The sequence below is a fragment of the Xyrauchen texanus genome, chromosome 27 (assembly GCF_025860055.1).
Source record: "Xyrauchen texanus isolate HMW12.3.18 chromosome 27, RBS_HiC_50CHRs, whole genome shotgun sequence".
NCBI lineage: Eukaryota > Metazoa > Chordata > Actinopteri > Cypriniformes > Catostomidae > Xyrauchen > Xyrauchen texanus.
The window spans coordinates 21,236,830-21,261,277 of NC_068302.1; the positions used below are offsets into that span (position 1 = coordinate 21,236,830).

At 40.3% G+C, this 24,448-nt stretch overlaps 1 protein-coding gene across 3 annotated transcripts in view; it reads right to left on the minus strand.

Annotated features, from left to right (window-relative positions):
* The window catches only part of grid2 (glutamate receptor, ionotropic, delta 2), a 661,023-nt gene that overhangs the window by 267,539 nt on the left and 369,036 nt on the right, over positions 1-24,448 (minus strand). For all 3 annotated transcript variants that reach the window (XM_052094053.1, XM_052094054.1, XM_052094055.1), the window contains exons 3-4: positions 20,452-20,736; positions 11,368-11,573 (exon numbers count right to left, since the gene is read on the minus strand). In XM_052094053.1, the coding sequence (XP_051950013.1) occupies positions 11,368-11,573; positions 20,452-20,736 (491 nt within the window). The remainder of the gene's footprint in view (positions 1-11,367; positions 11,574-20,451; positions 20,737-24,448) is intronic.

The window sequence follows — 24,448 nt, forward strand, 5'->3', positions numbered from 1 at the left end:
GACGTCAGCTCATCATGCACCTCCGGGAAGAAAGGGACCGGGGGGATGCGAGGCCGCGAACGGCGAGCTGCCCCCAGGAACCAATCATCCAACCGAGAAGGCTGTGGGGAGGATGGAGGGTTCCAGTCCAACCCCACGCTCAAGGCGGCCCGGGCAAGCATGTCGGACATCTGAGCGTCGGCCTCAGCCTGGGCCTGCTGGCCCGAAGGCGGCAGTCCAGGGGAGTCCTCGGCATCAGACGCCGCACTCTCCGATGCAGCGGCGAGCTCATCTGCTTCGGACTCGGGAGGATAGACAGCCGGGCCGTGAGGCGAGCCGCTATCGCCGCGAGCGTGGACGGAGACCAGCGAGCGTGTCGGGGAACGGGAGGTTCGAGGGGGGTTACCCGGCGAAACTGCACCCGCTGCCGCCCCCAAATCGCCCCCGCACCGTCCTTAATCCCGTGGGAAGAAGGAGCAATGCGGGGTGCAGCTGGGGTGGCTTGCTTTCTGTTGAAAGCAAGCCGCGACCGCAACGTGGTCATGGTCATGTTCTCGCAGTGAGAACATGAACCATCCACAAACGCCGCCAGCGCTGTGGCTGTCTAAAGCGGAGAGCACTCTACCGCATCCAGGAACAACACAGGGGCGGAAAGGCATCTTGAAAAAGACGCGTCCTTAAAAGGACGTTCAACGCCGCTGTGTTTGCTCTTTTAGAGAAAATTACTCTTTTAGTAAAAACTCTTTTAATACACAGTGTGTGTGTGTACGTGTATGCGCTGTCGAAGCGCTCAGGGGCAACAATGCACGCTGTGCACTGAGAAGGAGAAAGCCGCTGTTGTGCGCCGTCAAGATCCAACAGCATTCAGATCGTCAGAGGAAAACAGGAACGTTTAAGTGGCGTGTAACTCGCAGCAAACTGCAGACAGACCATCGGCTCCGAAGAAATTTTCTGAATGAACTCCCCGTATGTCCGGGGGCGGGGTATGCAAATACTGATTGCCAACTCCCATTGGCCCTTTTCAATAAGATCAGAGGTGAATATCGGCACTCAAGAGAGACCCCTAGTGTCGCTTCTCCGATACAACATGGAGAGAGCGACAGAAGGGGAACAGATTAATACCTCCATGCCTTTCATATTAATTTGCTCTAGTAGTTTCCAATTCTGAAATGACTTTCAGGCTGTATAAATGAATTTGTGGTTGCAATTTGATTCATGTACTTCTTGTCCGCCCTTCGTTATGTGCATTTTGAGGCCCGCCTCTAAATATTGCTAAGACGTGCTATTTAAAAGACTGCATTAGTAGATCAGCACACACCTTTTATTAGCATAACAATTTTATTATCAAGTTTGAAAAATGTTATACTCGCAAACCTTTAGTAAATCAGGGCTTAAGTCTAGATCTTGTTTCATTTGTAAGGATGTCTGCACAGAACCTTTGTACAGCTCAAGTGCATGCTGGAACAAAGGTAGACTATTCCTTGACATTGTTTAGTTTATTTATTTATTTTTTTATTTATGGAAACCTATGTCTATGCTTTATGCTACTTATGTTGAACTGCAATGAAGCAGAAAGCTCATCACTTATTGCGCAAAGTGCCAAAGTCCAATCAAGATAAATGAGAAAAAAGTGAGTAATAAATTGCTATATATATATATATATATAATCACAGATTTGAATTACAATAGACTCAACATAAACTATCAAAATCTAATCATATTGTGATCCAGATATCACTATAACAGTATTGTCAGTCCCTGTTTATTCCCATCTCTAAATCAGGGCTGTGCCGATATAATCACATATTATCGATACATCACAATACTTTTTTCTCTTTATCTTGTAGTCAAATCATGTGCAATATTTCAATAATGAAGAAGCAGGTTGTTTAAGTAAGCACAAACTCTTTGTCCACCATTCTCAGTGCATGTCATTGTGATGCATTGTGAGATATTGAATTGTGACATACAGTATGTATCGCGAAACGTATCATATTGTGGGGTGGTTGCCGATACCTAGCCTACTCTAAATAATATTGTATTGCAACTCAGATATCGATATAATACTGTGTCTCCTGATTCCTACTTTTTTCTGATAATGATTTAGTATTGGTCTGCAATGAAGAACTAGCACTCTGCAGTGACATTGACAGACAAGGCCACACAAATCTGTCATGTTCTCTTCCAACAATTTACATTAATTGTCCATTGTGCTGGACAGTTTCACTCCATAGTTTGACAGTCTGTCAGCACAAGTGTGATGGACATCTGTCTCTGACACATTTACCATAAACACATCACACAGACAGGCACCTGGTAGAGCCATGTCCCCATCCATCCTCTCACCACTCGCCTCGCTGACATACCCCATCATGTCCTCTTTCTGTCCACCATGCGACTGACCTCTTCCTGTTAAATGCTCAAGACCCTTCACAACTATAACACAATTCACCATCTCACTTCATCACTTCACTCCTGCTGCCCAGTCTTCCTCTGACAGATTCCCTTTGTTACTGCTGGATAGGATCCATGAAATTAATTGTTACGTTTGCTAGAGTAGCACTGCCTACATGCTGAATAGATTAAATGCAGTACACAAACAATACTGAAGAAAAAGCAAGTGTTGAAAGTATAGGCAATAACAAAACATATTTTATGAACGCTTTGAAGGTAAAGCTTTTGAAGGCGAAGTGTGTAATTTCTGCCTTATTAGTATTACTAGGGATGTACCAATGTATCAACTAGAGGTCGACTGATATATAGGTTTTGCCGATTAATATGTATCAATAACAAATTTCTGGAACCATCGGTTTTCTGCAAAAATTCACACAGATATTTTACCCCATTACGTCTGGTGCTGTAGCGGCTGGGAAGGGTCCGCTGTCATTATACAGTATGAGAGCGGCCTCTAGAGGCAAAATAAAAACTTCACTGATGCCTTGTGGTGTTTGTTTTGACATATGAGTCTACACTGCATGGGGCGAACTACATACCGAAAAGGTATGTATACAGTACACTACAGTACACGCTGTCATATCACTATAAAGTCATTAATTTGTTCACTAGATGCTGAATTAGCAGAGAACAGCAGTATGTTTGCCGACAAGGCTCAGAGGATGCTAACAAAGGGAAACAAAGACGTTAGTCTAGCACGTGTTTAAATGTATGGTTGCAAAAGCCCTCGGTGTGAACAGAATCTTACAGTTAGTCATTGCATCTTGCTCTCTTACAAGCGTATCTCAGATTAAGCAATGAGTTGTTTAAATGCTTTGTTAGGAAAGATGTTCAACTTGGAATTGCGTATCTCAAGTTCCTCACGTTCGGTTCCAGTCTGTTGTGTTCCATCTGATTGAACAGCCCCTGGCCTGGGCTCATAGGCTGAGCCGCTTCACCACCCAATGCTACTCTACATACAACTGTATTGAATAAAAAACAATGTGGTATTTTCCTGTTTTTATGAAGCTTGAGTCTGGAGTAGTAGGAATCAGTGCAAGTATGACACCATGTGAAATGTCTATTGAAGTGTTTCCCCCCTCGTTTTACTTTTGACTTAACATTTGAGAATATGGACCAAATAATTTATTTATTTATTTATTTTATGCATATTAGCTGAAATGAAATTCTCTTTTTTAACAGCCAGGATAGGAATGTTCTATGTAATAATATAATGGTGCTGAAAGATTTATGTATTTATTTTGCCCTCTTGTGGACTAAGTAAACAATGTCAATTTAAAAATCAGCTGACTTTAAAATTTGAATATTAGCTCATGTATATTTATGTTTATATATTTATTTAATTTAAAAAGTACAATACATTTTCATGGTTCAGTCAGTACTGTTTATTTTTGTAAACTCAGTATCTGTAAAATAAAAACATAATAGCCACAATATTTAGAAGTGTTGGCAGTTGCACTCCTAAGAACATGTAATTACTAATTATTCTACAATCCTGTTTTAAAGTTAATGATATCTATGCTAATATTATTCTATTTGTTTCTCTGTCTTAACCTAGGGATACATATACTGAGGTTACCAGAGCCTGCCAAGATCCATCACTGGTCTTGCCTGATGTCTGACTCCCACTACTACGAGTTGCAGAGTGATGATGACTAACTGCAGCTTGTGCCAGCCAGATATCACTTCAGTCTACAACGATGGACTTTACAGAGGATGAACTGATGCCAGCACCAACCGTCAGACATGGGGTACTTCTCTGGACACTTCCTGAAACTTGGACTTAAGATGGACTCCACCAGAAATGTATCTGCCACAAGCTCACAGTCAAACTGCAGTGCATCTTACTGACCTCTACCTGAATCACCTTGGTCAAAGGATGGACTACACTCTTAAAATGGAATATATAGATAATAAATTAATTACAGCTTTCATCAGCCAAATAACAAAGGATAATGTGTCTGTTTGTATTTCTACAGTTAAATAAGAATGTAAATTTAAGAATTTAGTCATTATTCTTACAGTTAATAAACAATCTTTTTGTTTAAACATTGGCCCCCAACACTTACTTAGTTTGCTAATTTTAAGTATTGATGTTACGATCCCTTGTTGTCCGTCCTGTGTTTTCCATTTTCACTTATCACCGCCTTCTCTGTGTTATTGTCCGCACCTGTTTGTTATTTTGTTATCACCATGTCTATTTATTTAAACCCGCTTGCCCTCAGAGCCCACGCCTGCCCCGGTCTGCGAGCCAGAGCCCACGCCTGCCCCGGTCTGCGAGCCAGAACCCTCGTCAGCCACAGTCAGCGAGCCTGAGCCCTCGTCACCCCGGTCAACCAGCCAGAGCCATTAGCCCCCGATGTCAGTGAGCCAGCGCCTGTCGCCTCAGCCGTCAGTGAACCAGCGTCTATCGCCTCGACCATCCCTGAGCCAGCGCCTGTAGCCTCGACCATCCCTGAGCCAGCACCTGTAGCCTCGACCGTCCCTGAGCCAGCGCCTGTAGCCTCGGCCATCCAAGAGCCAGCGCCAGTAGCCTCGACCGTCCAAGGGCCAGCGCCAGTAGCCTCGACCGTCCAAGAGCCAGCGCCAGTAGCCTCGACCTTCCAAGCGGCAGAAGCCATGACCGTCCAAGAGCCAGCGCCAGTAGCCATGACCGTCCAAGAGCCAGCGCCAGTCCCCATGACCGTCCAAGAGTCAGCGCCTCTCGAGCCTCCCAGGGCTCCGCCCCTCCAGTCTCTCGAGTCTTCCAGGGCTCCTCCTCCCAAGCCTCCCAGGGCTCCATCTCTCAAGTCTCTCGAGCCTCCCAGGGCTCCGCCTCTCGAGTCTTCCAGGGCTCCTCCTCTCAAACCTCCCAGGGCTCCGCCTCTCAAGTCTCTCGAGCCTCCCAGGGCTCCACCTCTCCAGTCTCGAGTCTTCCAGGGCTCCTCCTCCCGAGCCTCCCAGGGCTCCACCTCCAGAGCCGCCCACGGCGCCATCTCCCTCGGCTCCGTCTCCTGAGCCTCCCATGGCTCCGCATCCTGAGGCCCCAGGGTTTTCCATGGTTCCGCCTCTGGAGTCTCCCTCGGCTCCGCCTTCCTCAACTCTGTCTCCTAGGCCTTCCTCGGCTCCGTCTCCTGAACCTCCCTTGGCTGAGCCTCCGGAGTCTCCCTCGGCTCCGCCTCCTGGGCCTCCCGAGCTATCCTCGGCTCCGCCTCCTGGGCCTCCCGAGCCATCCTCGGCTCCGCCTTCCTCAACTCCGTCTCCTAGGCCTTCCTCGGCTCCGCCTCCTGAACCTCCCTTGGCTGAGCCTCCTGAACCTCCCTTGGCTGAGCCTCCTGAGCACCCCTCGGCTGAGCCTCCTGAGCACCCCTCGGCTGAGCCTCCTGAGCCTCCCTCGGCTCCGCCTCCTGAACTTCCCCTGGCTCCGCCTTCAGAGCCTTCGTCGCCCTCGCCTCCTTCGGTTCTGCCTCCTGAACCTCCCTTGGCTCCGCCTCCAGAGCCTCCTTCAGCTCCACCTCCCGAGCCCCTCTCGGCTCTGCCCCCAAAGCCTCCTTCGGCTCCGTCTTCAGAGCCTCCCTCGCCTCCGCCTCCCGAGCCTCCCTCAGCTCTGCCTTCTGCGCCTTCTACGCCATCGCCTCCCTCGGCTCCGCCTACGCCTTCCACGGCGCCGCCTCCCAAGCCTTCTACTGCTCCACCCACAGTGTACCCCACAGCTCCGCCTGCCTCTGCTCTGCCCCCAGGGTCTCCTGAGGCCCTACCTGTGCCTCCCTTGGCGCCGCCGCCCAAGTCTACGACTGCGCCGCCTCAGAAGCCTTCCTTGGCTCCGCCAGCTTCCCCAGAGGTCACTCCTCCTCCCAGGCCCCCTGGACCGGCCCTTGCCTTGTGGCCAGCCCCCGGGCCACCCAAACCTATCCCCATTTTGTGGCTGCCTCCCAGACCACCTAAACCTGTCCCTGCCCGGTCGATACCTCCCTGGCCTCCTAAACCAGTCCCTACCCGGTGGACGCCCCCCAGGCCACCTGACCCGACCCCTGTCACATATCCCTATGGTCTGCCCATAAACAGCAGGGTTATAACCCTGCTGTTTATGTTTGCCTGTCGTTTGTTCGTTCGAGGTTATCCACGCCCCTCATGGATGTTCGCTCCCTGTTCACCCTTGTATGTCACCTCATGTTTTAGTTTCTTTTTCCCATCGTGGACCCTTTCTTTTGTTCCTGAGTTTGATTACCTTGTGTAGTCCCAAATAAAACTGCATTTGGATCCTAAACACCCGTCTGCCTTCTCCTGCTTCCCACAATTCATAACAATTGACTTCTACTACACATAAATAACTAGGGGAACTGGCCCCCACAGTGAGCCTGGTTTCCCCCAAGGTTATTTTTCTCCATTAACCAACATCTTATGGAGTTTTGTGTTCCTTGCCACAGTCACCGTAAGCTTTCTCACTGGGGGTCTAAATATAAATATAATTATATTCTATTATTTATAAGTCTCAATTTACAATAAATTTTTATATTAAACTGCACAATTTTGACTTGAAGACAACTATATTACAGCTTTTTTCTGTTAAAGCATAATTTTCTATAAAGCTGCTTTGAAATTATATGTTGTGAAAAGTGCTATACATATAAAAATGACGACTTAATTTAGAATAATTCTCATACTCACATTAATCGGGAAACAACTTTGTTACAGATGTGACAGTTGTGAAAGCAGCACTTACCAATACATGATAAGTTAAAAACCATCCAAAACACTTTGAAACCAGCAAACTTTGACATTAGTGTTGTATTCCATTAAGATTTCACAATTGATTGAGTGATTGATTGATTGACACGATTGATTGATTGACACAATTGATTGAGTGATTAAGTGGGTCTTATGCAATTAATAAACCTTGAAAGCTTAAAAATAGACTGCATTTAGTTATTCAGTCAGTGCTTCAGTCAACATTGTGCATGCAAGCGGCGCCCTTTATATGGCATTATCCATGACATAATGTGTATGGCATTATCTATTATACCACAATAGAACTTAAGAGGGTGTATTGCTCCTTTGGTAACTTTTTATTTTTCCATGATGTGGTTGACATTTCTATGGAATTGCCCAAAATATGCATAATATGAATTTGTGATGTTCTGTTAGATACCGTGCAAACATGTAAAATGTGAGTTCTGTTGCTATGAAACGCAACAATTAAACAACAAAGCAAAACAAACAAACTAAAACATTTTAACTACAAATTTATATTTTTTTCACGTCGATCATCATGTTTTGATATTTAGTTATTTTTCAGTATTTTTTTATTATCTTCTATTTATCTTTTTTTTGTGTCTCTCTTTAAAATTGTGGCCTATCATGTGTTCAACAGATCCAGTCTATTTTATTTATTATTTATTTTTAGAACAATAAAAAGCTTTTGTACCTCTTTGAGCATATTTAAAACATAATATCTGAGCAACATTGATCAGTGATCTGATGACAAAATAAGGTAAGTGGCAAAATATCAGTATCGTTATTGGCTAATGGTTTTGTGTTAAAACCGATATAGGTATGGGCCAAAAAAAATTATAACAGTACATCCCTAAGTATTACCAAAAGGAATTGAGAACTATTAGCTAATTTTCAGTCTAATTTTCAGGCAATTCAACAAAGCAAAAAACAGAAAAAAAAGTATGACAATAAGTGTTATAAAAATACACCTCTATTAAAAACTTTAAAGCCTGTTTGTGTTTATAATTCTGGTGGTAAATTATTCTATAATTATATGCCTTTAAATGAGAATTATAACTGGCTGAATGTTGTTTTTTGAATTGCTGATCTGTAATGTGAAACTTGTTGAACCCCTGGTTGTGATTCAATTGCTGTTTGTTTTGTAATTCATTGGGGATTGATTTCTGGAGCAAGACCATCTGTACATTATTAAAAATCAGTTTAATAAATGAGAAATGTACGAAATTATCAACACAGAGTAAATTATTATTATTTTTATTATTTTAAATTTTACAGTGGTATAATTGTATTGATTTCTGATCCATTAGTTGCTAAATGGGTTTAATATTTGAATAAGATAAATGTGATAAAATCAGTACTTGCATTTGTAACATGGCTGCCCCAGTCGGTATATAAGGTTGGATCATATAAAAACAGTAATTGTTTTTTTCTTATTGTCCTACACAGCTTCTTTACCTGTTATGTACATAAAATGTAATTAGTAATAAAAGAATAACACATCAAATTAAAACATCACCTTAAAAACACATTGAATTATATTGCATTATGTTAATAATGATATTTTGTGCCTACCACTCATACTGTGAATGACAACATTGTCATGTGTGTATGGTCTGTGGTCTATGTATGGTGTAGCCTACATAGAGACTTGCGTAAATTTATTTTCTTTAAAAATATGCAAGGGAAAAATCATTAATAAATGTATGCTTTGAAAACCAACATAAGTGAGTTATTCTCTGTAGTGGGCTGGTTATGGAAAGTCTCATTAAGATTTAAGCAGTGTGCTTCAAACCCTTCCAACATCCACTGCTCATATGAGCTGAGATCAGACTGTAGTAACATTTCCTTGACTTCCAAGTTTTAATAAGGCTCATTTGTCTCAGCCTGACAACTTCTCTTTTAGACTTCTACAATAAATAAATCAATAAATAAGCACATTTCATATCTGAACCCCATCTAGCTCCAGTATCACAAATAAAGACTTTTTTTAAATAAATATTTCAAAATATTTCTTTATTTTGAAGAAGTTCTATGAAAATCTGAAAGTTTTATTAATATGCTGTTGAGAAATGTCATGCAACTGAAGCAATTTTGTCATCATTAAAATACCAGCCCAGGTAAATTGTGTTCACAATTGACCATAAAACACCTGAGAGGCAGTTTATCAGCTGCGTGCTGTAACATGGCTTCTAATAGGAGCGATTTGTCTCTAACTATACACCGAATGTCTCTTGTCCAATGAACTGGCCTTTAAATCTGCTTTATAGTGCAGACAAAAGGCTTAGATAAGCCAGATACACTGGCTTTATGTGACAGTTCCTGAACAAACCAGAATGCTGGAGCCACAGTTACAAGACCATGTAATGAACGCTCACAACAGATGTTTAATGGCTTTCCCCGCTGTGGAGCTGGGAAACTTTAGCACACTCCCTGCTCACAGCCAAATGCCAGGAATAAGACTACAACTGTCTGACTTGCATTTATAAAATTCCTAGAGCAGTGTTCACAAACAATCCATGGTGCCCCTATAAGCAGGCCCAGACATAATTTGCAGACTTTATCACAATTTCTGCACTGATTTTAGGGGGCAGTCTGTGGGATTTCATAGAATAGATTTAAATATATATATATATGTTTCCCAAAGTATGACTACGAAATGCTTTGTCGCAAAAGTATAGCGAATAACGATTTCCCAATCAAATCTAATAACAAAAACAGTAAGCTGCATTTTAAATGTCCTATGATAAATCCCTGGCTCAAGTGAGTATCTTTTAGACTCTGAGCTCCCCCTGATCAACTTATCATCCCCAGGCCCAAGAGTCATTACAGCTGCCTGCAGTCTCAACAACTACTGATGGTTCCTGTCCTATTCCACGTTCCAACAAAATTGGATTTAGATTGCTTTTCACAGGATATTTTTAATTAAAGGCGAATGAGAATAGCATGTGAGATTAAGCAATACTTCATGGATTCATTCCCATACAGAGTTATCAGAGGGAGCAAAGCCATTTAATGGCTTTCTTTCAAATATTGGCTATTAAAACAATTGACATTTTTCAATCAGAATGAATAATTTCACCCAAGTGAAAAAAGAGACTCAGGCCAAAATGGAAAATCCTGAAGCTTCACATTATAAAATAAAATAAAGGCACTAAAGTAAATTTATTGACACATACTGTATATAAACTGCCATAAAAGCACAGAAAATACTCAATTTATCATGACATCATATGCCAAGCCTAGAGCTGTGACCCTTACAGATCAACATAATGTGGACTAGCTAAATGGTGGTTGGTCTGACATATTGAAGGCCTTGCCTTGAAATGCCTGCTGGCTGAATTCAAGGGCCATATTTACATTTACTTTTATGCATTTGGCAGATGCGTTTATCCAAAGCGACTTGTAGTCCATTTATTACCGGAACAATCCCCCTGGAGCAACTGATTTATATATATATATATATATATATATATATATATATATATATATATATATATATATATATATATATATATATATATAAGAAGTGCAGTGTGCATTGACAGATATATGCCATCTGTAGATGTATTGTACATTAAAGTAATACCCATGTTAAATGTATAAACCTTTACATGTATACTTATACATATATCCAGTGCATGTCTTTTCTGCACAAATCATTAATTATAAAGTGTTGCTAAAGGGTAGATTGTATTGCACTGATGTTACGCATTTAAATTCTCTCATTGGGGTTTAAAGTCTATAAAAAAAAATCATAATTTTCATATCAACTTGTTTACCTTGCATGCTTTGTGTTAACATACAGTCTGAAGCCTGTGCTTCATAATTTGAGATTGTGTCTAGAGTTGGAGTATGTGTTATATATTTTTAATAATAGTATGCACACATATAATGTACCATACAGTACATGCATATTATAAAGCTTTTTTTCCATATACTGTTACAATTATCACATACCTCAGTTATAATTATACAGCATAAGTGTTATGAATTTAACATCGTCCATCACATACCTGTACCTCTACTTTAATTGTTTCCTTTGCAATTAAGTTAAGTTGAAACAGGTAATGACAATAGATGTGTAAAAGATGTTTGAGGTAAAATTTCAAAGCTTTAGGCTGAATACGTTTTTGAATAAATGAGCAAAAAGCGATACAATTATCCATGCACACCCATTGATACTATATGTGAGACTGTGTGGCTATGAGTGTTTGAATGTACCTCAGAAATGAAGGCCTTGGCAGTGGCGGGGCTCATGAAGAGCACAGCACGCCGCAATGTGTCCCTGTAACGGTGCAGCTCCTCCACCCTCATAGTGCGGAACATTCCTGTGATCATCATGTTAATATTGGATTCCACCTTCTGGAGAGACACGTCCATGCCTTGCTGAGATGTCTGGTCCAGGAAGTTCTGTATCCCCCGGATATCTATTACAACAAAAGACAATATCAGTCAAACTGCATTCATTTTCTATGGGTCCCTTTCACAATCTGTCTCAAAAGAGTCATAACACAAAACATTATTCAGTTTACGATGTCTTCGTAGAAATATGCTATTTAGAAATTCACATTCCGCCATTATTAATTTATCCTGCGAGCACAACTGTACAATAACTGGGTGGGATACCAAGATTTTTGGCTGCAATCTCAACATTTCTGATCCCATGTGGTGACCCGCTCCATGTAAAATAAACAGCTTTTGTGGTGGTGGTGTAGTGGTCTAAGCACATAATTGGTAATCTGGTAATCAGAAGGATGCTGGTTCAAGCCCCACAGCCACCACCATTGTGTCCTTGAGCAAGGCACTTAACTCCAGGTTGCTCCGGGCGGATTGTCCCTGTAATAAGTCCCTGTAATAAGGGCTCTGTAAGTCGCTTTGGATAAAAGCGTCTGCCAAATGCATAAATATAATATAAATATAAATATAGCTTTTATTAGGCTACTGATATAACTAGAGCTTTCATCTCAAGTGAGCATGCACCATTTTAAACATATTTTTTCCAAAATACTGCTCATTTGTGTGGGTGTAAAATTACTGAATGAACCTTTAAATCTATGTCCAATGAATGTGTACACTATTTATGATGAAAAAACAAACAAACACACCAAAAAATGGGTAGGACAAAGTGCACATCAACACATTTGTGATATCTATGATTTTATTTTACTTGCTAGATGACAGTGTGTAGTGCAGGAATGCATTAGCATGTGTGCTAACAGCGCATGGGAGTGGGTGGCAACAGAAACCTGTGTGGTACATTTATCACTGCAGTGTGGTGAGGCAGAAGTGTTGTCTCAGGACTGAGCTAAATAAAAGATGTATTTCAAACAGGAAGAGTTGTTGCACACTCATCTCATAGCTCTGTGCCCTTCCCCACATCAAACCGTTTCCACAAGAGTGGGGAGGCATTCAGAACGCAAAATCAAAGTGTCTTTGAAAGATGGGACTGGGATGAGAGAACAGGGGGAATTAAGCTGGTGATGGCGGGGGGCATTGACGGAAAGACTTTCTGAGTGACAGAGATGTGAGGAAAAAAAACTCTTTCAAGAAAAGAATCAGATGCTAGCATCTTTAAGGTAGCCCTTCAGTCATGAGTTGCTAAAAGGTGTCTTCATATGCTTGCGTTTTAGATGTCCAACTGAAATATATGCAGCAGGAAATGCCTAGAGATAGACTGCAGTGTCACAATATATGTCTGTAAAAACAACATCACGTACATAAATGTTGATGAGGCAGGATTACGATCGAATTCACTTAAGAGTGAATGTCAATTTTACGCACAGTATCTCAGCACAGAAACCTGCATCTTATTCACTAACCCCACACAATCCAGTTCAGCCAGGAGCTAAATAAGCTGAAATAGTGATGCACCATGAATATTTTATAATTATGCCCTTTATATGTAATTTAGGTTTACTAAAGATTGTGTCTTTTACACAATCTCTGCCAGACCATTCAGTTCTGTTCAGCACACTTTTAGCAGTTTTAAGGGCAGATTTATATGCCTGGATTACAATAGAGTCGTTGCAATGCTGTATAGTCCCGGTAAAGCCCTACTGCATCCTTGAAATCCTAGCACTTAGAACCGACCTGATAGCTTGGGAATTGCACAGTGCAAATTGCATTTGTGTTGTTACCTGGTGTTACTTGATTAGATTTTCTTAAGTGAATCAGGCTCTAAAACAATGCAGACAGCATATGCAAATAAATGGTGCTATCAGCGTGTGCAATTCATTCTTGGTGAATTCCTCCTTAATGTCAGGCTGGCAAACTTGACATTTACTTATAAACTGCTTAAACAAACTGAGCAATTTTCTTTTAAAGCTTGAGCTTGAACAAAATCCATTGTTTTTAACTTTCAGGAAAACTGAAAATCAGAATGAGTCGTTTGGTTCTTGGGTTAATTAGCAGGGACTTTGGCCCCTGCACCTCCACTGAATTGCTGTCACTTGATGCAGCTAAAAAAGGGAAGATGAGGACAACTTTCACCACATGCCGGAGGAGGGTCAAAAACACCAATGGCTCCATCTGTGCGCTGGATCCAATTTAAAGCAAATCTATGGCTGCAGTTCTGTTGGAAATCTCTAATCGGGTTCCCCTGCTAGCTCAGAAGGCAGGGCTCCAGTAGACAGCAGCTTGTGTTTTTAGCAGAGGACACATAGAGGGACCTGATACAGTCCCTTTGATGGGGTCGCATCTGTGTCACCGCTGTTTACAGAGATGTTAGAAGGCTATGTTATTGCAGGATTGGGTAAACGCACATTGCAGGAGGCAATGGTCTGTTAATGTGCACTGCATGTTCTTTCATATTTACGACTCTATGAAGTCATGATATTACAGAACTACTGTGAAGGAATAGATCACCCAAAAATGTTAATTATGTCAAAACCTCATGTCGTTCCAAACCTGTATATCTTTGTGTAACACAACAGGACACATTTTAATGAATATCCCGGTAAGTTTATTCAATACAATGGCAGCTGATAGTGACTGATGTTAAAAAAAGCACTCAATAGTATGGTAAAAGTAGTCCATGTGTTTCATGCATCCTATTCCAAGTCTGCTGAATGCATAAATAAGTTGGGCGAAAAACAACCCAAAATGTGTCATTTTTTTCAGTGAAAATCTTGACGTTTGTTGCACAAATTTAGGAGAGCATGAGAGAAGTTTGTGTTTGGGCATGTTCATGCAAGAACTTGCATTGTTTTTCAGTACAAACAACATGAGGATAAGTAAACGGACCAAAAAAAAAAACAGAACTATCCTTCAACTTTGTTACATCTGTCTTAACAGCAGAGGTTAAAGGGAAGGAAGATTCATTCAAAAAGATAGAAAACACAGTACTTATACACAGATCAGGCTCTTTTCATCTGTCTGAAAATACACATGTAATTATAATCAGCATTAGTGTCTCCATTATCATTAGAGACTGTCTCTTCACTTTTCCTGTCAGAGATTCCCAGCTGTGACCAAACTTTGAAGCAAAATTATCACAAAACACGCTGATAAATAACTCTGCATTGGCTTGTTTGGAAACTACTGATGTAATCATATAAAATGTGTGCAAACGTAAAGTTGCACTAAGAAATGTTTTGGCAATGTTTGGAATAGCCAACATGATTACAGGAGAAGTCGGCAGACTGTTTCCAAAAAGTTTCGGTACCCTAGTATAGGCAACATTATTCCAACTCACTGACAGGCCCTATCACCCATCTGACAAATTTGGAATGCCTCAAAAACATTTACTTTCCCTCTAGGTACGACTTTAAGCGTGTTGCGTCAGTTGTATTTTTATCCCTAACATTGTCTTTTGTCTCTACTAATGGTTATGGTTAGATTTGGGTTTTGGTTGGAGAGTAGATTAAATAAAATTCTATTTTTCTTTACTGTTTTACTCACTGTTCAGCTGAAAACAATACATTTTACAACTGGCTTCTGGCAACCTCTCCTGGATATAAATGGATAACACACTTGTTTATATGCTCTGAAACACTTACCGCTTTAGCCTCTGGAGGCATTGTTTTCAAATTCGGTTAATGTATACCAATTTCGCTAAAGAAAAATCAGTACACACTTGTCAAATTTTATGTGCGATCAGGCTGTAATAGCATACTTCCATAGTATTGTTACTACATAGTACAGTGATTCCCAACCAGGGATGATCAGATTTTGATGTTAACCAAAAAAAATTTATGGCTTACAATAACAATAATAAGGATTAGGAATGGGTAAAAATGTTCATTTGAACAATCCCGATGTCGAAATTTTACTCTTGGCACCCAGATCTTTTCACTGCTTGTTGAGATGAAAAGTTTGGTTTGAATTGTTCCCTATCAAAAAGCTACACTTTGATGCTGTGCTGAGTTAGCGCTTTGGGAACAACTTAAGGTGTGATCAGCTGTGAATATGTGTGCAACAAGTCAATGAAATTGACTAGAATGTATAGCCTCTGATGGTGATATCATTGGATGCACCTCTAGCAGGGCTATAAATAGATGCGTCACAGGTGCATCGTCAGATCTTCTGTCTTCAGATCATTCTGTGTGTGTTGTGGTTTCTTGACTGTCAGAACTTTCTACTTTCCTCTGTTAGGAGTTAGAATTGTTAGGCAGTGCGGAGAAACCTTTCTCTTTTCTTTAAAAAAAAAAAAGAAGGAAAATAATGACTGATAAACAAAGCAAGTGGTGTGTGTTCCCGTGTTTATGCTCTATGGCTGAAACGGACACACACCTGTTTTGTTTTGTGTGTTTGGGGAAGAGCATGCTGCTCTTGCGTTGGGGCGGGGCAGGTGCGAGCATTGAGATATGTTTACAGTCAAAATGCTTCACACTCGTCTCGCTTACTTCCAAGAGCCAGCTTCCACTCTTTCATCGTGGGGCTTTCGCATAGATCTGGCTGAGGATCGAGAGACGGGTCCGTCCCTAGCGCTCGCTCTCTCCCCAGATCCAGCTGATCCTTCTCGTAAGCCTGAAGCGTGCTTCGGCGCCTCTTCAGTTCATGAGGGGGCCGATAAACCTCTGATCATTCTACGCACAATAATAAAGCGGCTGAGGAATTTTTATTAAAATTATGAAAGGATAACATTTCATTTGTAAAATTACTATTTCATAGTGTACCAAGTTATAATGTCCCCTGTATATTTAAAGCACTGTCTGAGAGATCATTTTTTTTATCAAATGGAACCAAAATGGACATTATAACTAAAATCTACCCAAATTATATGGAATTGAATGAGAATCGAATTACATCGGGAAACCCGCCCAAATGGGTATGGATAAATGCATGTCAGTAGATTAAACCAGTAGTATTGATCATAATAATCAATATAAATAATAATGTTAAACCATATTTAGTGTTTGGTACACATTTTAGGTTTTGTGTTGATAAAGGGGTACTTCAGCCATACTGATGGAACTTATAGCAAAAAAAATAAAGAACACCATCCATCCATCCACTTAACCATCCACCTCTTCATCCATCCATCCATCCATTCATCCATCCATCCATCCATCAGTCTATCTGTTAGCTGGTTTCCTTTTGAGGTGTAGTGATTATGTAATCTGTACATAACAATAAGCACCAATATGGGCTGTCTAATTTAGGAAGTACAAGAACATCCTACATCCTTAATCCAGAATCATGAACAAAGGTAAAAAAAAAAAAGTTACTGGTTAAAACTCTAAAATCTTTCCTTCTATTTCTTCCACCCAATCATAGTGAGAAATCAATTGTGCTAGGCCTGATTAGCGTACGTCCACCCCCTGCCAGGGCCTTAAGTCACTCAAAAGCTTAACATTAGTCAATACATGCCAGTTTCCTGTTCTGTCTACTAATGACTAATTAGAGGGAACTGTCACTATTTTTGGCCTGTGTGAGCTCTCTAAATCAAATTCCAGAGCTATATAGAGTTACAATCATATGTGGCTTGGTGGGAACTGTGAGCTGAATCCAAAGGGCTGGATGTCAGGCCTGCAGCTGAGTGCTTATTGAGTGAGCTCTCATGCTGTGAATTTCCCACTAGCTGTATCTTCTATACTGTGTTTAATGTTTTTGGTTTTACGACACCAGCAAGCAACAACGGTGGTTAAAAAACAAATATTCATGTTGCAGTACATCTTGCTTGGAAAAAGAGAGGAAAAGACAGACAGTGAGAGCAAGTACAATTAAATATATTCTCACTCTTGACCCACCACACAATACAGAGGGTGACTGGTTATCAGAAGAGGATAATGGGGTCATTGGCCTAGATCGTTATTAATTATCTCCACAAAAGAGGGATTCAATTTCTTTTATCGTTCTCATCCACTTGTCTGTTAACCATGAAATCATCTCAATTGGACTTGCTGCACATTAAATTAATCTTATCCTGGTTTGCCAAATGTCTGTACAAGTTACTCAAATATTAAAGTGCTATGCCACTGCTATTCAAACAGAAATTAAAGAAGGCGGTAATCGTATTAGAGGTCAATGACTTCACCTTAAGCACTGAGACATACATTATGTTTAACACATGTCTATGTTATCCATTATCTACATTTAGAACAGGAAATCAAATGAGGGCAGCTTGTAGAACTTAAAAAAAATCACATCTATAGATTCTTTAAAAATATTCTTTACATTTTCTCTAAGCTTGATCAAAAATATACTTTGTCTTTGGAGCCTTGTTTGCCTGCCCTTGGTGAAATTTAGTCACTACTTTGTTTCTTAGCAAATAACTATGGCAATGGCAAAGGCAAAGCTAATTAGGAAAACTACATCACTCTGCAGATAAAAGCCAATCAGTTCCTTAGAGAGAAGCTAGCATTTTCAAATACCTCCTAGGAGAATGTGTCATGTGTGATTGCACAGAATTAGATTGTATAGCTGAAAAATACATATAAAATCAGAGCCTTTAGAAGTCCCAAGTTAAATAACAAAAGAATGGGGTACAAGGGACTTTGCTATATCACGCTCTCTGTAGAAGGTATGCCATTGTGTTCAGCCAAAACAGGTTTATCTTTATCTGATGTAGTCTGGGTCATATTTTTGTACCTTGCATAGTTTTGTTAATGGTTTGCAAAGATGAGGGCATGTCACGCAACCTATTTATGTTGCATGTACATAATTTGGCTAAGGTGACTAATGAGTGAGTAATTTATGCCAAAATACTGTAGAATTTGATTGAATGCACAGTGTTTGGTGTCAACAACAAAAGATACTGTATGGGAAGCATTTTCTCCTACCTTTTAAAGTTGATCATTTGCTATCCGAACTATGCATTCAAGAATTAAACACTCACTCGCCACTTTATAAGGTACACCTACTTATTCAGGAGATTATCTAATCAGCCAATCATGTGGCAGCAGCGTAATGTATAAAATTGTGCAGATATAGGTCAGGAGCTTCAGTAAATGTTCACATCAACCATCAGAATGGGTAAAAAATTTGATCTTAGTAATTTAGACCGAGACATGATTGTTTGAGCCAGATGGGCCGGTTTGAGTATTTCTGTAACTGCTGATCTCCTGGGATTTTCATGCATAACAGTCTCTAGAATGAAAAGAGAATAGTGTGAAAAACAAAAAACGTCCAGTAATCTGTAGTTCTGTGGCTGAAAATGGCTTGTTACTGACAGAGGTCAGAGGCCAAAATAGTGTTACACTTTATACCGGTACTAACAAAATTTTGCAATACCAAAAATATTAAAATGGTTCGATATCATCTTGTTCTTAATTTCAGTACCATATTAAAGTATGCTGCCATTATCAAAATGTTATGTAATTTGAGAGTTTTGAGATTAAATCAAAGAACATTTGAAAATAATAATAAAAAAGTCTTAATATGGCCAAATGTGATCATTAAACAACAGAAGGGTGTGATTTAATGAAACCATATACAGTCACATTCGCGCAACATAACGAATGAGAGGATCTACTCTTTCATCTCCTTCACACAAACAGGCACACAGGCACGCACACAAATGCACACGTGTTGGCTATCCTTATAAGGACTCTCTAGACATATTGAATTTTATACTGTACGAACTATAGATTATGTCCCCTAACCCAAACCCTACCCCTAGACCTAACCCTCACAAAAACCTTCTTTGGTATGTTTTTTAAGTGATTTGAATTATGGGGACACTAGAAATGTCATCATAAACCACATTTATAGCATAATACTCCTCTAATTACCAGTTTGTAACCTAAGGACCATTTTGTGCTGGACATCTTTAACCACTGCACAGTGTCTCACACCAGAGTTCTGATGAAAATAAAAAGTCCTGTATTTGGCTAGTAGAAAGTTGGTAACTCTAAATCGACCTGAAAAATGGGAACACACAGAAAAACAAAATCAATTCGCCAATGAACTCTCTATTGTCCAAGAAACCATCTTAAAAGGCCAAAGCAATTTAGGCATACATTGTTGTCTCTAAAAGATCTCTTGCTCAGTGGGCGCTCATCAAGTGGCTGAGAAATCTATATTCTGAGTCAGTAGTCAAGCCCTCTGCAAGCTTAAGGAGAGTGATTAGGTGAGAATCTCTAAGGCTTCATCATTATATAGCTACACCAGGCGCATGGCCCCTAGGACACGGCCAAAACCACATCCGTTTTTCTTTAGGGACAGGTACTTATTAATCTGGACCTTAACCTGCTGCAGCAGAGCATACCCTCCAGTGGGACCATGAACTATGGAGTTCTTTTCACACACAACTACACTTGATTTCTCAATCTCACCGATTCTCTCATTCAATTTCTTTGGTGCCTTGTTACTCTCTCTCTCCCTCTATCTCATCCTCCCTCTCTCTTTAACCCACTCAAAAACACAAATATAATTTTTTATCTTATTTTATTTTTGTCCATTAGGCTCTTTTCAAATGATATATTTCACCCAAATATAAACATTCTGTTTTCTACTTAAATGACAGTAATAGTTTTGATTAACTGCTCTTTTTATAACTAGTAAAATGGGTAACACTTTGTAATTCCTCTTACTAATACGGAAGCCCTGATCCACACTGTTATTTTTTTATATATATTTTTTAGGTGTCTTAGTGCCTTCCTAAGTCCTACAAATATATGTATTTTAGTTTTTTTCTCTATATATATTTTTTTCTCTGACTAAAAAAATACAATTTGTAGGACATAGGCTCAGGTAGGCACCTAAAAAAAGACACCTAACAACAAAATGTCCACCTATAATACCCCCCTTGGTGTAATGAGGGACTATTAATGTGGGGTCACTGATTGGATCCATTCTGAAAGAGCTCCTTGTGGCCCTGTTTAATAGCACCCTATAATATAATCTGTAAATCTAAATACTCACCATAGTCAGTGTCATAGAAGATAAAGAACTTCTGCCAGGTGTACTCCATCACAACTTGGAAAATGACATCATTTAGGTAGACAGGCGGTCGTACAAAAAGAGTGTATTCATCTGGCTGGGCGCGACTGGTGGGCGGGCAGCTAGAGCGAGGAGTACCCGTGGGTGCCCTCTGGATGAAGAGGTGAGGGATGTGCATGGCATCAGCCAAAGACTGCAGCGAGCCTGCGGATATACAGCCGATAGAGCTGACCAGGGCTAGGATACCTCTGTTCATCAACTCACAAGCTGTAGAGAAAAGAGATAAGGGGGGAGGAGAGAGGTTCATAATGACTTAATCTTCTTTCAATTAATATAGCTACAGTTTTTTTAAAGCTTGTGCAAACATAATAGGTAAAACTCTTCAACGTACACTTCACTCAAACAAGAAAATTCTATCATTATTTACTTTTGAAAACCTGTATGACTTCTGTGGAAAACATCCTCTCTTTTCCACACAATGAAAGTGAATGGTGGCTGGCTGTCAAGCAAGATTATCAGTGAATATCAGTATGTTCCTCACACAAAGCAATCATATGGCTACAGAAGAGTTGGAATACAATGCATGAGTTATATGGAGTTCTTTTACAATGCTTTTTTGGTGTTTTTTGTACTTTTGGAGCTTGACAGCCATTTGTCTACATCCACTTTCAATATATGGAAGAGAACAGTGTAAGCATTCTTCAAAACTTTGTGTTCCATGGAAAAAAGAAAATCATACAGCTTGGAATGACATGAAGGTGAGCAAATAATGGCAGAATATTCATTTCAGGGTGACCTATCGCTTTAATACCACAATCGTATGCAAGTAAATTTTGTATGCTTTAACAAAATTTGACAAAGAAACATTTCGACAAGGAGGAGGGTGTGGCTGTGAGGGAGAGCAAGATAAAGGGTGGCCAGAGATGCCAGATCGAGAGCGAGAGAGATGCACGTGACCGCGCTGCATGTGTCTGTTTGTTTATGTTTGGATTATTTTGAGTTTCTCATTAACATTTATGTTGACTGTTCAGCTGGTTCCCACCTCCTCCTTGCCAAACCTTTATCTGTTACAGTGTTGCCGAAACCCGTGAGGGAGGAGGGATGTTCAGGAGGAACTGCTGCCATCTGCCGAGAAGGGGAGCAGCGGTTCCGTCTGCCAGGAGTCGGAGGGCCTGTTGCTGTTCAGCTGGGGAGGTTCAAGCTGTCAAGCAAGTTTCTCTCTCTCTCTCTCTCTCTCTCTCTCTCTCTCTCGCTCTCTCCGTGTGTCTCCTGCTTGCCCTTTCCCTCTCCTCACGCCTCCCCTCGTCTCTCCCCCAGGTTCCCAGTAGGCAACCAATGGCTGACAGAACGGCCAGAAAGGAAAATGCCGAAGCAGAGATGGGGGGTTGTATGGGGCTCCCGGCTTGAATTAGGTGGGGGAGAATTGTGAAGAGGAGGCCGTGAGGGTGCACGGCTGGCGCAGATTCAGATAGTTTTTTAGTTCAGGAGATGGCGATAGAATTTCTATGACAATCACTGAGAATAAATGATGTTCCCTTTTGTTCAAGGTAACCATGTTGCTTGCCAAGTTGAGAGTTAGAATCCAAATCCCTGAGTGTAAACAGAGGCTGGTAGCCAAAGCTGGTGGTGATCAATATGTCTTCTCCATGGCCTTAATTACAACTGTGGAACAGTGCAAATATGATTATTTCCTCTCCACTTAGAGGTTCATTAACAATTCAGCACTTTTAGAGACTCTCCCGTTTGAATACTGTCTTTCAAATGCCATTGCAGAGCCTTTTAGATACTAAGGATATAGTGTATGGCAGTGGTTCTAAACAGTGCTTGCTTTAGGACCACATTTTACATTGGACAAGTGTTGTAAAAAGGTAACAAAATGTCCTTAAATTTAAACAACTGAAATGTATTATTATCAATCCATCCATCTTCTATAGCCGCTTGTCCTATATAGTGGGTAGTGCTGGAACCTATCCCAGCTGTCTCAGGCCAAAGGCAGGGAAACACCCTGGACAGGAGGCCATCACAGGGCTAACACACACACACACACACACACACACACACACACACACACACACACACACACACACACACACACACACACACACACACACACACTCTCTCACCTATGCATGTTTTTGGACTGTGGGGGTAACCAGAGCACCTAGAAGGAACCCAAGCAAACATGGGGAATTTTATAATCATTCCATTCATAAGCTACCTTTATCATTCATACTGTTTGCATAAACAGTGCCTGCTCATCATTGAAAGTCATTGATGCTGATTTTCAAAGCTCTTATTGGCTTCTCCTTTTTTCAAAGCTTAAAAGCTTTAGTGCTTGACTATTTTGATACTGTAGATTTACAAGGATTTAAATATCACCACAGCAGGTATCTCTCTCTATCTCTCTCTGTGCCCTTATTAGAGTGTTTTACCAAATGAGCCTCACACCCCACTGTAAAACTCATATTACTTAAGAACTGACCGTGTGCCTCCCACCTCTAACCTCACCTTTTTTTGCCCTTGTTTACTCTGTGACTCCCAGATGCTCAGTAACGCTGATGTCAGACATGAACATTTATCTCTTTTGAATCATTTTATTTGGTGGTACTGAAGTTGGGGAAGGTGAACCACGAAATGTTGAGCTGGGCTGTGAAGCAGTGTAATTTGCCAACTCTGGCAAAAAATAAAAAAAAAATAAAAAATGGAAGTGTCAACTAGGGGCAGAACGAGAGGAAGGGAAGATGCAAACAATAGTGCTGAAAAAGCAAACCGCGAGATGAAATGCAGGCATGTGGATGTGCAAACTAGGCTTTTTATGCTGCTTTATATGGAAGTCACTTTACTGAGTTAGATGAACATTGTAAACGGGCACAGGATATTTTGATTTCAGATCAAAGTCTGGTATACTCATTCAGCATGTGGAGGTTTTTTGAAGCTGTAACGATGAACAAAATTTGTTCCAAAGTGATCCTTGCTCTGCAAAAAACTACTTAATTTGTCTTAAAGGAATAATCTGGGTTCAATACAAGTTAAGCTCAATCGACAACATCTGTGGCATAATACTGATTACCACAAAAAAAAAAAAAATTCTTGCCCCTCCTTTTCTTAAAAAATATAAAATAAAAAATAAGCATAGAGTTACAGTGAGGCATCTTCAGTGGAAGTGAAAGGAACGTTCAGATACTCACTATTTCAAAAGTAAAGCCACAAGACATAAACAACATGATTTTACTGTGATAACATTGCTTACTATAAATTTCTGTGTAAAGTTATAGCAAATTTTACAACATTGTGGCCATGACTATGTAATGTCAACAAACCCTAAAATGTAAATATTATAATTTAAACAACTTAAACAGCTCAAATAACACACAAGTTTTAACAGAACAATTATTGTAAGTGCTTTTATAAAATTATAAGCTTTGCATTTCTACCTTTAAACCCTCCAAAAACTGGGCCATTCACTTCCATTGTAAGTACTTCACTGTAAATGTAATGTTTGCATCTTTTTAAAAAATTTTTGAAAGAAATGTACGGACGAGTCGAAATCGTTTTTTTATGGTAATCAACATTATGCCACAAATGCTGTCAACTGAGCTTAACTTGTATTTAAGCTGGAACATTACTTTAAGTCTTCGACACAAATACCAGCAACCTTTGAGTGACAGTTATAGGCTTTTATGCTAAATGCCAAAAGCATGCTTGCAATCAGCTGATTATCTACGACACTCTCAGGTTTGGCATTTTTAACTACTTATGCCATTTGTATGTCACCTAAATGAAAAATGTATTTAAGTACAGATAATTGTAATTCAGTAGTAATACATTAACTGCCAATCAGCCTAACAATAAGCCTTTTACGGAACCTTGACATTTGATCCCAAGAAATGTGTACAATTATGACGATTAACTTAAAGCATTCAACTTAATTGATTAAATGCACACGTTTTTAAGCTGAATAAGCTGAGCTCTAGTTAAC